Source organism: Tympanuchus pallidicinctus, unplaced genomic scaffold (genome assembly GCF_026119805.1).
Source record: "Tympanuchus pallidicinctus isolate F22 unplaced genomic scaffold, pur_lepc_1.0 scaffold11, whole genome shotgun sequence".
Taxonomy (NCBI): Eukaryota; Metazoa; Chordata; class Aves; order Galliformes; family Phasianidae; genus Tympanuchus; species Tympanuchus pallidicinctus.
In genome coordinates, this window is record NW_026294627.1 from 20575502 (window position 1) to 20591473 (window position 15972).

General features: G+C 35.1%; 1 protein-coding gene across 11 annotated transcripts in view; it reads left to right on the forward strand.

The window, feature by feature from the left end:
* The window catches only part of NBEA (neurobeachin), a 457907-nt gene that overhangs the window by 69057 nt on the left and 372878 nt on the right, over nucleotides 1-15972 (forward strand). For all 11 annotated transcript variants that reach the window (XM_052670998.1, XM_052670989.1, XM_052670990.1 and 8 more), the window contains exons 2-5: nucleotides 6166-6397; nucleotides 12547-12647; nucleotides 12898-12993; nucleotides 14828-14949. In XM_052670998.1, the coding sequence (XP_052526958.1) occupies nucleotides 6166-6397; nucleotides 12547-12647; nucleotides 12898-12993; nucleotides 14828-14949 (551 nt within the window). The remainder of the gene's footprint in view (nucleotides 1-6165; nucleotides 6398-12546; nucleotides 12648-12897; nucleotides 12994-14827; nucleotides 14950-15972) is intronic.

Below are 15972 nucleotides of genomic sequence, written 5' to 3' on the forward strand. Positions count from 1 at the left end.
AAAAAGAGATGTGTTAAAAACTTGCTTTTGTTGCTGATAACTGCAAATCTATTTCACTTCAGTTCAGACAAAAATGAAACTGAAAAACTATCTTTGCTTACTTGAAAATGTTTTCAAATTAAATACAAGACACAAATCATAGGATCATAGGATGGGTTAGGTTGGAGGGGATCTTAGAGTAGTTCCAACCCACCAGCTGCCACCCACCAACACAGGCTTCCCGGGGCCTCATCCAACCTGGCCTTGAACATCTCCAGGGGTGGCGCATCTACAGCTCCTCTGGGCAGCCTGTGCCAGTGCCTCACCACCTTTTAAGTGATTTTTTTCCCCTAACGTCTAACCTGAATCTCTCCTCTTTTAGTTTAAAGCCATTCCCACTTCTCTTTGCTATCAGACCCTATAAAAAGTTTGTCCTCCTCCTCTTGGTAAGCTCACTTCAATTGATGGAAGGCTGCAGTGAGATTTCTCAGGAGCTTTCTCTTCTCCAAGCTAAACAAACTCAAATTCCTTAACCTTTGTTCACAGGAGAGGTGCTCCAGTCCTCTGATCACCTTCATGGCCCTTCTCTGGATCCACTTTAACTGGTTCACATCCTTGTGTACTGAGGCCCCAGTACTCCAGATGAGAATTTACAAGGGCAGAGAAGAGGGGGACAATCCCCTCCCTCTCCCTGCTGGCCACCTATCTGCATTTAGCAGGCAGACACTGCTGGCTCATGTCCCGCTTTTCGTCCATCAAGACTCCAAAGTCCTTATCCTTGCACAGGTCCGTTATGTCAGTTGTCTTTCCTTTATCCACCTGTGCTGCCACTCCAAGAAGTCCCAGACGGTTATAGACTGCACCCTTGAATTCATCATTTCAACTAACATGATGTTTGAAGAAACAAAAAGCTAAGCTGTTTAGGAGGTTTTATTAGCTAATAGCAATTTTCAGCTGTACAGATTAGTAATTCTTTAGGTAGCAAATCAAAGAAGGATTAGAAAGATACGTGAAATGCTCAAATTAACAGAAAAATGCAGTTTAGATACCATGAAAATCCTTCCAAAATTTGAGTGCAGAACATGGGAAAGTTGGCTATTTTGAGAAATTTGTGATGTTTTATGTATTGGCATGAATATAAGTGCAAAGAAAAATGTTTTAATTAGTATTCCTGTTGTTCAAATTTTGACATTTTATTGTTTTGGCTTTTTTTGTGTGTGTATTTGTTCTACTGAACCATTTTCTTTAGCACAATGCACTCAGTGCTTTTGTTTAACTGTAGCAATATCAAATGCCTCTATAAACGTTTTCTTGCATCTCGTGTAATTATTAGGATTCTTGTATTTGACTTTTTTTCCTCTTTTTATCCCCACTACAGATGAATTTGTGTTGAAAACCTCTGTATCCCCAGGGGTTTGGTTTTGATAAAATCATGCTAGAATAACTTCTGACCTATACTTTGAATTTTCATTCAGAATTGCTATGATACTGATGCTTCATTTGTATATTTCTTCAAATATTGCCATATTTCCTATCCTCTGTTTATTTGATTATTTTTTTTTCTAGTTTGGCAGCTATCTGTAGTGTTTTTGTTTCAATCTATTCTTCAGATCTTGAAGAATCTGATTTTGAAGAATTCTGATTTTTCAAACTGTGTAAATATCCTAGATGTTCAAGCACATATTTTACTCTGCTTCTTAATTCATCTGAATGTATTGTCAGATATATGTAGACAATTTCTGTATTTTGAGGAACTATTTAACCTTTGTTCTAGCCAAATGGGAGTAAAAGAGCAGCCTAAGCTCTGTATAGATGCGGAAGCTCATGAATAAACACTTTTTTTTTGCATATTGCATATTGTAATGAATGGGAGAAGCTTGCTGAGGAATGGCGACAGCATTCAGAAGAATGGAGAATGAGTAATGCAGCTGCCTTTGAGGATGGTGGCGTGGGTTTAAATTCTTGGAGCAATTTGCAAGGCGTATCAACCTGTCATTTTAAACAACCGTAGGATAGAGAAGATAGCCTAATTTGCAATAGCTGCTAGTTCAGTACTTTGTGAGGGGCTACGTTGTTGGCCATATTCATCTAGCTTGAAACTGGAGTGTGAAATTAGTTTGCTTCTTCGTTTATTACAGCTTTGCTGTGAAAGATGCAGAATAGTTTAAAAGCAGTGTGTGACCTTGGCAAAGTACATGCAATAAATCAAGATACTTAATCACAGTGAAAGCATAGTCTTTACTGAATATTAAATTGTCATTTGAAGACTGCAAAGTAAGACTGAATGTTTGATGTAACAAAAAGATTGTATTTAATCTATAAGATATAGAAAGGGAACTGATTTATGGTGTAATGTACCAGCTACTGTGACAATATGCTTGTATTCATACTGTACTCTAGCTGAAATCTGTCTTAGAACAGAAGCCTTCTGCATGTTATGTTAAAAATAAGCTATTTGACAGCAGTAAGATTTAACTCTTTATATGTGGTATTGCAGTCAGAATTGTACCCAAGTTATAAACTTGCAAGCTCATTATAAATTTTTCCAGTTACTGACAGTCTTTAATGTCACTTAGTTGGTTAAAGTACTACCCATACTGGCTCCAAGCTCTTTTCTGGATGATAATAGTGAATTTCAGAGTCATATGGTAAATGTAGGGAAAATTATAAAAATACAAAGTGCATTAAATGCATTAAAATGCATTAGTTTGCATTTACTAATGTTGAACTATTATTACCTAAGTGCTCGTTGTCATAAAAATAACTTTTCAGCTCTTTATAGTTGGTGTCTTTAAACAGCATTAAATGATTTTTTGGTTCTGCAGCAAACTTGGCCCTTTTACTAGTATCAACAAACCTGTTACTACCTTGTTATACTGGTGTTAGTCCTCTGATAACTTCCCTATCTTGTAAAGACTGATTGCTTATTCCTCCTCTTTTCTTACTATCTTTTCCTGGGGAAATGCAAGTATTGAATTTTTTATTTTATTTTATTTTTTTAATTGTGGATGTTCCATTTCTTTTTCTTGGCTGAAATATGTATTTTTCACATTTCAAAGCAGAGGCAGTTGTCTTATACTACTTCTTGAACACTGATCATTTAATCATAGTCTTTTATTTGCCTATTCTTATTTCATTTTTTTATAGATTTTCTTAGTCATCTTAAAATTTTCTCTGTGGTGACTGTTAACATTTTTAATGTATGTTTATTATTGTGACTACATCTTTAAGAAAAGCTAAAACTTTATATATTTTTTTTCCCACAACTTTTAGTTGGTTAATTAATTTGTTTCAATTTTTAAGGAAGTTGACTTTAATTAAAAAACTGATCATTTTTAGTGCTCTGAATATACTTTAACCGTTGAGTGAAATGAGGTACATTTTCATGTGCTTTGTACTGAAGTAAGCAGTCATTCTGATGACAAATGGGCAAATACAGTCTGTAGTCCTGTAGAACACTTCCCTTGAAGCCAGTTTTAGCAACATTCAGTTTATTTTTGACACAGATTCTCTGAGATGTTTTAAATTCATAGACATCTTGTTTTTAACAGAAGCGACAACATAATTCAGACTGATTTAGCTTTGACATCACTTCAGAGCTCTATTTCAGTGTTGTAAAGTTTACATATTAGTATATTAATCTAGCAAGAAAATACAGCCTGAATTATTTTCATAGAAACATAGAATGCTTTGGGTTGAAAGGGACCGTCAAGATCGTCTGGTTCTGACCTCCCTGCTGCTGGCAGGGACATCTCTCACCAGCCCAGGCTGCCCAGGGCCCCATTCATCCTGGCTTTGAACACCTCCAGGCATGGGGCACCCACAGCTTCTTTGGGCAGCTGTGCCACTGCCTCACAACCCTCATAGTGAAGAGTTTCCTTTCCTAGCGTCTAACCTAAACCCTCCTTCTTTTAAAACCCTCTTGTTCTATCACTACATTTCTGATAAATAATCCCTTTGCCGCTTTCCTGTATGTCCAGCATCAGGTACTAGAAGGCTGCAGTGAGTTCTCCTCAGAGCCTTCTGTTCTTCAGACCCAACAAGCCCAGCTTATTCAGCCTTTCTTTGTAGGAGAGGTGCTCCAGCCCTCTGATCATCTTTGTGGCCTCCTCTGGACATAATCCAACAATTTCACGTATTTCCTTTGCTAGGGGCTCCAACCACATGTGGGATTTCATGAGGGCAGAGTAGAGGGGCAGGATCACCTCCCTCTCCGTGCTGATATGAAGATCACCTGGTCCAACCCCCTGCTCAAATGGGACCACCTAGAGCAGATTGCCCAGCTCTGAGTCCAGATGATTTTATCTCCCAGGATGGAGACTCCACATTTGCTTATCCTAGATTCCCTGCACGGAAAGATAAAGAAATAAATTGACACTTCCACTTTTGAGGCCCTGGAGCATGTCCAGCAGCAAAGCTGTTAAAGGATCTGGAGCACAAGTCTTATAGGGAGCAGCTGAGGAAACTGGGGACTGTTCAGTCCGGAGAAGAGGAGGCTCAGGGGAGACATTATTGCTCTGTACAACTGATGATGAGAAGCATGAGTGAGGGTAGAAGCCAAAGCTAATCCTTAGTTGTATTAATTTTCTGAAAAGCAGAACTGAAAGAAGAAGACTGAAAATTTTGATAGCTTCAACTATCAGAAAAGGACTTACATATTATTTCATATTGCTTCATACTTGGAGTTTAATTTGAAAATAATACAAACTGCTTTTAAATAAGCGATGACATAGCCTTGTATTAAAAATCACTATTGAGATTGTGTACTTGGAGATGAATTCTTTGAATTTCTTTAATTTAAAATATTATTGCAGTTTTAATTATATACCTTCCTGGAACAGACAGAAAAGATTATCTTACAATTATTTTAGAATTAATTTAATTTGTTCTTTTGCCTTTCTGAATTAGATAATGTTTTTTGCACTTACTGAAATTCAACACTGGTACTTTCAAGATTCAGCAGTCATACTAGGGTAAAGTAGGGTAAGACACTGGCTTTTTATACTTCAAAACTGAATAATGTTTCTACCGTTAAAGACCATTATTTTTTAAGCTAAGTTTTATATACATTTCATAAGATATTCTGAGATAATATATTTAAAATTACACAAGTGGCTAGTGGTTTGGAATTGATGACATGGTGAATTCAGTTGTCCAAAGACATACTTGGTCTTGACTATATTTTTTGCAAATTTTTGCCTACTGCATTTATTTTTCCTCCTAACATGTGCCCTCTAGTTGTGCTGTTTAGTTAGAATTCAGGACAGTGTGGAATGATCCAGGTAGACAGACATCAGGCTGCAGTTTTGTCAGTATTGCTGTTAAATTATTCTTCATGGGAGTGCTTGTTCCTCTCCCAGTGCCATCTCTCCTTGCATCAGCAGCAGGTTCATGTGGCCACATCATGAATTGTCCTGTGGTATAATTAGCAAGCTTTCCATCGTTCCTTTAGTCCAGAACAGTTCCTTGATTCTTGTTCTGCACATGACTGGAGGGAGATTTAGATGTTATAATGGAAAGAGCAGTAAAGTCTTGAAAACAAGTAAATGTTATGTTATATCAAGTGGAAATATAACTAAGTCATTTTCAGTGATTTTTTACTTCTGAGTAGATAGTTGTCTCTTAACAGAACTATGGGAAAGCCTCTGTTTCTCTTTAGGTTTTTGGTTTCTGTAGCTTCTGCCTTGCATCACTCTGGGCAAGGCTGCTGTTTCAGTTACTTTACATTAAGGAATATTTCATGTATTTTCTGACTGCATGTCATGAAAGTGTTGTGTTCATCTCTGTGACAGAAAGGAAGGAAATATATTTTTGCTAGTGGTGGGTAGATTTTGTACAAGGTATGTTTTGTGTGGTGTGATTGTCAGTTTGCTGTGAAATCAAATTGACATAACTCACAGCTGATGACATCTGTGAGTTTCTCTGTCAAAATTACCTCCCTCATAGAATCACAGAATATCCTGAGTTGGAAGGGGCCCGCAAAGATTGTTGAGCCCAACTCCTGGCTCCACATGGGACCACCCAAAATTCAAACCATGTTTCTATGAGTGTTGTCTAAATGCTTCTTGAACTCTGACAGACTCGGTGCTATTACTATCAAAAAGAAAATTCACTGTTGGGGACAATGCAGGTATGAAAGACATTCAAGCTATCACGTTGTAACACTGTTCTCATTTTCTTTTGTAGCTGGTTGGTGGTGAATTTGATCTGGAGATGAACTTTATAATCCAGGATGCAGAGAGCATTACGTGCATGTCAGAGCTTTTGGAGCACTGTGATGTAACGTGCCAAGCTGAAATTTGGAGTATGTTCACAGCAATTCTACGTAAAAGTGTCCGTAATTTACAGACTAGCACAGAAGTTGGCTTAATTGAACAGGTACTGCTGAAGATGAGTACTGTGGACGACATGATAGCAGGTATAAATCACCAACTGATAAAATAATCCTTACATAGCTGAACTGTCAACTTTTTGTGAGTATAGAGGGTTTGGGGATGTTCTGTTTTTTACTGAAAGTAATGTTTTGATTAGTACCTCCACTGAATCAGGTTTTTTATCAATTTCAGAAAAAATGAAGACAAGAATATATATTCATAGTTAAAAATATATGTAGATGCTGTCTAAAACGATTGCCTATTTATTCTTTTGAGAAGATAGTATTTAGTGATAAAATAAAGCAGTCTGAATATAACCAAGAACAGAATCTGTTAAACTTTCAAGATAATCTCTTAATTCTGATGTACATTGATCATTTTGAATTATTCAGATATTTAGAGTGGTAAGCCACATGTGACAGCATATAAAATTAAGAATAGCTTTAAATGCTGGACATTTGGATTTTATTAATTTATTTCTGTGTGATCACACAGCTAAATCATCAGTCAGCTGTGATTGTTTTCAAAAGCCTGTAATATTTTTACGATTTAAAAAAATTACATCATTTACTCACTGAAAATAGATGATGAAATTCTTTCACAGACAAGGTTTTTAGATTACTTTTGAAGGAGTTTTTATTGTATACTACATTCTCTGAGTAGTAGAGTCCTGAATGATTTAGTTAGAGGAGTAGGTTTTGTTATCAAGTTTAAACATGACAACTAAGAGCTATATGTGATTAGTATTTATGTACTCCTTCTTTTTCCTGGGGGGAAACTTAAGCACTTCCTGAAGTGTGAAGGGGATTCTTCATTTTTATATACATTTGGATTGATAGCAGGGTACTTAAGTTGTGAGGCATTTTTGAAAGATCGGAGATTTGTCTGCCATAATTCTAACTCTTAAGATTTTAGTTGATGACCTGATTCCTGACAGATATATAGGCTTTGTGGAACAAAAAAAAAACAACAAGGACTGCAGACCAGAAACAAGAAGAGAATAACAGCAGCAGGAAATATGGATTATTCAGGAATGTTTTTGTCTTTGGCTTTTTTCAGTAAAAAGGTGTATGTAGTAATAAGTATTCAAAAAAGCTCTAATTGTATTTCAAAGTCTTACAAATGTATGTGGAAAGGCTAAAATCAGAAGAAGTGTTATGTTAACTATTGTACTGTGAGATTCAGAGCGATGTACGATCATTAGATTCGTAGACAAATGCTTTGTTTCCAGGACTGGTATATACGTATGAAGGGAAAGAAAATATTTATTTCTAATTAACTATAAGGCATCACTTCATGAACACAGACATTCCTATCTTCAAGTTCTATCACTGTTTTTTTCTTGGAAATCAGTAATTATACTAACAAAAATTCTTCAGGTCCCCTAAATAATACTTCTGTATATGGCATACATACCTCTGATGATGTCCTTATTGGAGACAAATTTTTCAAATTGCTGAGCTTTCTATAGATGTCACAGATCAAGAGAGTATGGGATCTATCTTCCAGGAACACCTGGAAATTGAAAAATGCTCTCAATTGTCAATTAATATAAATCAGGGGTAATACCTTGATAAAGGAATTTCATCAAGCCTCTTTCCCATTAATTATATATTTTTTTTTCTGACAGTTGTCACACAGTATTTCAGAAAGACTTTCTGTAGAAGAAGCACAAATAAGCTTTCCCTGCTGAATACTCACGTAGATGAGGAGAGCACGTATTTAGTTTAAAAACAGAACTGAAAATTGAAATTCTTATGACTTACTAGTTCTGGAATGTGTATCTGCAAGCCTTGTACATGTTATGAAATTAACAGAGATTTGGGAGAACACCACACTGTTGGTTCTTTGAGAACATTAAATAGATGCGTGTGGGCTTTCTGAGAAATTTACTGAGAAAGATGAGAGAAAAAAAAAACCAAATTTCTATTTTAATTTTAATCTCGTTATTTCTGGGAACAATAATGAATGGCAACTTTGGCAATAAAACGGAAGCAGTAAATATGGTCATCTAATAAGCAGTCAGGTAGCAGTCACTTGATGACAGAATGCTAACACATTGATGTATTTTTTAATCTGATCTTAATCTAATATGCATATGCCGAAATCATGGTCAATAATTGTAGAGCAGTTTGGCCCCAGATGTTTCTATGAACTTTCCATACTTTGAGGATAAAGTATGAAATTCTCTAGAAAAATAATTTTTAACACTGACAAAGTATGTTCTGAACATACTTTAGCATTCGTTAGTTTCCGTCCCAGTGTTTTGCAGTTGGCTTTTATCATCTGCAAAAGGTGAAGATTGTTTCGTTGTGTTTTTTGTTTTTGTTTTTTTGTTCTGCAGGCTTTTTCTTTGATTTTTAGGTCATCTCATCTTCTTCCTTCTGAAATGCTGTATAGATTGAACCTATATAGGGTCTGAACATACCTGAGACAGGTATTGACTGTTATGTTCTGACAGTGAGAGCAGTCTTTGAGGACCAGTCTAAGGCTGAAGCTAGTGTCCTCTGACCTTATGAAAGTAAGAGAGGCAAATAAACATATACCCAATCTTTTGCAGTGAGAGAAACTTGGTTGTCCATTCAGATGAAGACTGTCAGACTATGAGACTTCTCAGTGCTTTAAATGTATCACTTCTTGAGATTTTGCAGATTCTGTGGTCAAGAATAAAAGCTTAATCAGTGCCAATTGGTATCCAAATGAGTTCATTGCTATTTGGATTGTAATTTGTTTTCCAGAAGTATCACCTATCACAATTCATCTGTACACTATGATAATCTGTTATACTAAGATAGGGGGTGATCAGACACTTTATCAATCTTTAGGCAAAAGATTATGGAAATATTCACTTAGGTGATTGGCAGACTTTTTTATTAACAGCTGCCCAGGAGTTCTATCTTTTCTTTCTGCTCGATGAATAGTGATGCAGATATTCTGTTCCAAGAGACTCCTTGATATAAGAGATAACGTATCTGTAGTAACTTCAGAGATGTCTGAAAGGTGAACATAACCCTACCTCATACTCAGTGGATGTGTCTCTCTTCAGCCCCATTTTATTTTCTGCAGTTCTGTTGTGATGCTTTAGGTATTTGTTTTGGAATATCTGGATCAAAATTCTTAACTATTGAAACAGTTCCTGATTTCTAAGCAAAAATGTTAGCTTTGAACTGTCCTGCCCTTAGCAGGCTGTTAACAATCATTTATCTTCCAACTGGATCCACAAAAGAAGATTCAAAATTCTTGTATTCTCTATTGCCAGTCTGTAGAACTACATCTGCTTCACAACTAGAGCTAAAATGCTCTGTTTCATGGCTGCCTGTTGCCTAACATTTAAGGAGGCATGAAGTAGTTTTCCTGAAGTCGCATTCCCAATGCTGTTCCATACATCTTCTAAAGTTAATGCTCATCATCCAATGAGATATATTCTGTTTACTTGAGAGACAGGCAGGCTCTTTTGCCATTTTATTTTCGAATGAAATGATTGAATTAAGCATTTCTTCAAAGCTTTTGATGAATTGGTAAAGCATATATAAACTGCTTTTCATGAAAGTATTCAGAAAACGCCAGTAAAAAAACAAATATCTGTTTCATTCTGTGCATTTTTCAAATGCTGTACAGATGAGAAAGTGTCTGTTTTCTCCTTTTGGACTTTCTTATTTCTGAAATGAGATCACAGATACCAGTTTTATATGCAATCATATTTAACATTACAGAAAATGATGAAAATGTTAAAAACAAAAAGGGAGATTATGGTGTTTTGTAGCTCTGTTCATTTACAGATGAGCAGACTATTATGATTATAAACCAGGGGTGGACTGACTATTTTCAGTGAGATTTTAATACGTATGAATAAAGTTTTGTAGTAATAGTGCAGGCTTTTTTATATTTGGTTACACCAAAGCAAAAAACAGCCCCTCTTCAGAGGTGTGTAAGGGAAAATGTTGCCTGTTGTATTTAGTTGCTTAAGTACACTGACTTCCATAGGTGTTCCTTCCGTTATCTGCAGTTGTTACCTCAGCATGCTTCAATCTTTCTGGTCTTTGTTTTACTGAAGAATACAATGTTAGGGAATTTATACTTATGTATCTCCCTAAATGTTTTATTCATTCTTGGTAACTATGGACTGCTAATGCCTGTGGGGTATTAATATCTTGAGAAGAAATAAGACTTTTTCTGTGCCCTAAGGTAGTCCAGGACTTTAACGATGAAGCAACATAACGTGTGTTCAGTGATTTTAAAAATCTGTCAGTCGTTCCTGTGCTTGATTGTATTGCTCTTGTCATCATCTGTGGTAGAGGATTTTTAAAACGGTCTTCTGATTTTCATCAAACATTTTTTGCTTCTACACGAGGCGTTATAAAGAAAGCAAAAATTGAAGTAGCTTGATTTAAAACACAGACTAAGACTTGGGAATAGGGAAATTCTCAGCTGAAGATTGGTATTCACTCATGCTGATTTCCCTTTCTGAGTTGTCAGTGTTACTGTTCTCAGTTTCTGCTCACGTACAACATGTGTGATCACTGCCAGCTTCATGTTGCATGCTAGTGACTGAATGGTGAAGGGGGCAGATGGCTTTAGGTACTAGAGGACGAGCTGGGTACATATGACTTGTTTTCTTCGCTGTGTTTTGCTTTCCTTCAGGAAATTCTATCACGATTATAACCTACCACTAATTTTAAAAGGAATGTTAATTAAACTCCCAAACAAACTGTTTGCAGAAAGGAATAAAAACGTGCTTTAACAAAAAACTAAAAACAAGCTTTAATATTTGGGAAATAGTCTGATTTTTGTGGTGAAAATTACTGTGAGTTATAGTGTTTTTGTGTTTTGTCTTCTTGTTTTGCTTTTCCTGACATGCAATTTTACTGCATCAGTGAACAGCTTAGTATGTCCCCTGTGAATTGAATGCCTTTTGTACTGAAGACCAGAGACTGGTTTCATAGTAGAAGAAGCTAATAGATAGTGATAGCTTTACACAAAAACATATATTTGGGGATTTGCAGAGAAAATTTGTTTAAAAACAAGATATCATCCTAGAGAATTAATATTTTTTAATGCTACTATTTGTTAGCAGGTCTAAGAGTCATTCTTTCACTGATGAACAAAGAGAACATGCCTACTTATAAAGAAGTTACAAGCTTTATCATGTCTTTTGAAGGGTCTATAGGGAGAATGTTCTGATTGTTGAGCATTGAAGAAATTAGATTTTTAATGCTGATTCTATTTTGTCGTAGCTTTTTTGTTTTGAAATGTCTGTACTTCAGTTTGATCTCTGAGTTAATTTCTTGCGATACATCTGCAAAGATGTGCAATTTGTTTTTCCTTCTACTAAAGGCAATAGTAATTTCTTGTAGTGCTGTTTATTTCAGAAGAAAATGCAGAGCATAGGCAAAATCCATCGTCCCACAAACTAACGAATTTTTAAAATGAAATTCTGTGTTTTAAAACAAAGCTCCAACAACTAGCAAAAGTTTTATACCTGATTTTACCTGAAAGGCAAGCTATGTAATGCTATTAATTTAAAATTTCATGGATTTTGAGGTGTTTTAGTGAAAGATATATTACATAGACTTTAAGAATTTTGATGACTTCTTTATATTTTGGTCTTGTTTTTTCTCACTGATTTTCATTTCATTGTTGCTGATGGTGAGTTATTTGGTTGGTTGGTTCTGGCTTTTCATTGTGGTAAAAATTGGAAGCATTTTCACTGTAGCAAAGCTGTGTGAAACATAAAAATTCTCTGAATAATGCACTTAGCAGTAAAGTATTAAACATAAAGTAGTTCAGTTAAAAAATAATTTCAAACACCTTTTAGATTAGAAGTGTTCGAAAAATACTAACTTCAGAGGAATGAAGAAGCCTTTATCCCAAAAGTTTACAATAGAAATGAACAAGCAATAAGTTTATAATGTATGATGAATGGTACAGAAGAGGAAGAATTAATCTTCTTAAATATAGTAGATGCTTTGTTCGTAAGTGTGATGCAACATCTGAAACTGCATATGTAAATTTATTTTTAACATTAATCAACGATAGTATGAAATCCTTTGTAAAATATTTAAAGCTACTAAGTTGATTTTTAGAAGTTGTGAATACATTTACTTTTAAAGGTATTAACTTCTTCAGCTTTTTTTTTTCTTTCTGTCAAAACAATGGAATTCAGAGTTCAGAATAACTTTATTTTCCTTTGAAGATCTTCTAGTTGATATGTTGGGGGTTCTTGCCAGCTACAGCATCACTGTCAAAGAGTTGAAGCTTTTGTTCAGCATGCTTCGAGGCGAAAATGGAATCTGGGTAAGCTGTGATCAGATAAAGCATTAAGTGTCATTCCATTAGAGACTGAAGTTAACATAAATTGTCTCCTGGGACATATAAACTTGAATATTTTTTTTCATCTTGATTGAACATATGTTTATGAAGTACTTTAGCTAACTACTATGGAGTTAATTTGCTGTGTTGTTTGAAAACTGTCCAGTTTCCATTGTAGCCTAACGAGTATAAAACTGTCTGTATTTACTCCAGTGCCATTTTCTTGTTTTCACAGCCAAGACACGCGGTTAAATTGTTATCAGTCCTTAATCAGATGCCACAGAGACATGGGCCTGATACCTTTTTCAACTTCCCTGGCTGTAGTGCTGCAGTAAGTTTTCAACCAAAATAGTACAATTTGAGGAACAAATAAATTGCATCTTCCTTGCATTTCCTGTATTTTGCCTTCGGAAATTTGTGCAAGGGAAACAGAGGAAGTACAGGAAGTACCTGAATACCACAGACTTTGCTTTCCATTAGGTTTTCAAGGTAGTTGTACTGTTGAAATGGTACACTTAGGAGAATTGGAATGTCATACACCAGATTTTTGACAGGGGAAATTGCCATTAAAGTGAAAATTTACAATTCCTAAGAATAGCATTTGTTTTGAATAATGTAATCGGTACTATGTTACATAAATCTGGGCCTTGAGGAAAATGTGGAGTTAATAGTGACAGCTAAGTCAGAAATTTTATTGTATCTTTTTCAAGTTTCAGAAAAACTAAAACAAACAAACAAACAAAAAAACCTGCACAAAAATCTAATTGTTGTATACAGATTATAAATATACTTATTAAGGCAGTGTAAATGTTAAAAAAAGAGAACTCCAGGTTTGAGGTTCAATACATTCTGGTATGGAGCGGAAGTCATTCTGTGCCTTCATTCCAAAGGATGAGGGGTGATAACAGATTCTCTTGGACTGTTGCAAATGCATTTCCTCAACTTAAATCTTAAACTACCACCTCTTCTTTGTCAGTACAGCCACTGGTATAGTGGATTACATCAGCGAAATAAACTGGTTGAAAATAACTTTTTCACCCAGCCTGTTTTTGGCTAAAATACTTCCTTGATCTTGTTCAATATTTGTCTGCATAAACAGATGTACCACCAAAGTGCATAGAGTGCACTGTGTGAGGATTTAGTAGTTGAGCTTTGAAAGAGAGCATTTCATTTGCTACTACTAAGTTAAAACCATTGTTAATCTCTACCAAATGTAAATGCAGCAGGAAGATAGCTGTTACAAAATATGAATGTCTATTGTGACATACACTGCTGTGACATTTCTGGGCTTCCGAGGCAAATCATGATGAAATGTTTGTCTTAAATTTGATTTTCACTTAGATCTTCAGAAAAAGTTTTGCAGAAAAATTTCAAATATGTATTCCTATCTAAAAACGTGCAGCAATTTGCATCAGTTATTGGGAGTCACGTTTACAATTGAAATGTGCAGTAAGCGTTCCCCTTTCCTCGGCCATGATCTTGCTTCATATACGTACTACTCATCATTGATTGTGCACCTGGAAATCATTAAATACAAGTTTCAATTTTACATTTCTTGAGTAGTCCATGTTGTATTGCACTATGAAGATCTAGAGAGGATTCATTCTCTGAAGTGAACTGTGGACAACTGCTTCTAAAATCATTTGTTAGAGCTGAGGTAGAACCAAGTTCTGCACTGAATTGAGTTTTTCAGTTGTAATGCACATTGGTGACATCAGTGTAGTACCGATGCAGAGTAACTGCATAATATTTACCTGGTGATAAATATCTTTAAAATTGGATGCATTCTCCACCTATACCCAAGACTTCATCTGCAGTATGTGAAGGTCGAAAAGTCAGTTGTACCAATACTGAACTACTTGTGAGAGCTCCCTTACTGTTGCAAATGAAGGGTTCTTCCTAGTACTAGATGTATGTTCTCTATTAGTATAATTTATGTAGTTAAAAATTAAAGTATTTTAAAATAAATGGAAAACAATGCTTTTTTTTTCAGAAGCACTATTTAACGTTTTTAAATATTTTTCTTTAATATTTGAATGTTAGAGTAGATCTGCAGATTTATAATAAGAAAATTTTATAAAGAGATTATATTTAGCAATGCTTAACAAAAAATGTATTCTTGGCTTGTTCTCTTTTTATCTTTTTTTTCTTTTTTTTCGTTTTAGGCAATTGCATTGCCTCCTATTGCTAAGTGGCCTTATCAAAATGGGTTTACCCTTAACACTTGGTTTCGTATGGACCCACTAAACAATATAAATGTGGATAAGGATAAACCCTATCTCTACTGGTAAGTAACTTTTAATCATGTATTTATAGTTTTCTTTGGTTTCCTAATAACCATCCAGTTGTTGTTTTTTTTTTTTTTTTTTTAATTTTTAGTTCCTTACACACATTTTTTTTATACCTAAAATATCGCAAATTTAATTTAATTTACTGTTCTGATAAAAATAGAAGTAATAGCTTCATCCTTAATAAAGTCTGTCACTGAGGACGGTTGAGTACTGAAAAATCTTGGATGATTAAAAAGTTAAAAATTCAGGATAAAAAAATATCCAGAGCTTTCCTCTCATTCTCCAATCCAGTCATTTAATTGTAGCAAGCTTCTTTTTGATCAAAGATGATTTCCTATTTGTAAATCCTTACTGGCCACTCCCAGTTACTTACTTAGTTATGATCCAAGTGGCAACTGACTGCAGAATGATGTGGCCAGAGATCTTTCTGGTGGGAGAGACTTACATCAACTTGGCTGTTTAACGTGGACCTTTGTGCACAGAAATGGAGAAGGGAAGTAAAGAAGTGCTTTTGCATTTTCGAGATGTGAGAGAAAATAACTGGTTTTGTAATTATCTAAATACTGGGTGCTGCTTCAAGAACTGTAAGTCAATTAAAAAAAAATAAAAAAATCATTGAAACTATTTCCAAGGATGGTATCAGGCAACTGCTAAGTGATAGTTTTAATACTTGTGTATTGGAACAGTTATTGTAGCTTTCTTACCAATTACAAAATGAATGCTAAGAATCTTGGAAGAAAATGATTTGACAAATATATGAATGATGAGTAGAAGAAATAGACTGTTACAGAGCAGTCAAGTTGGTAGGATGAACAGAATTCAGTAGCACAGATTTTAATACAATAAAATGAGGGTCATGTACCTAGCAGTGAATAATGAGTGCCATGCTTACAGAATTAGTAGTTATGCACTAGAAAGTAGTGATTACAGAATGATGATGAGAGTTATTGTAGGTGACCAACTGACCATAAACGGAATGAGAGAACTAATGGAATATTTTCAAGGAACAAACAGAGAGG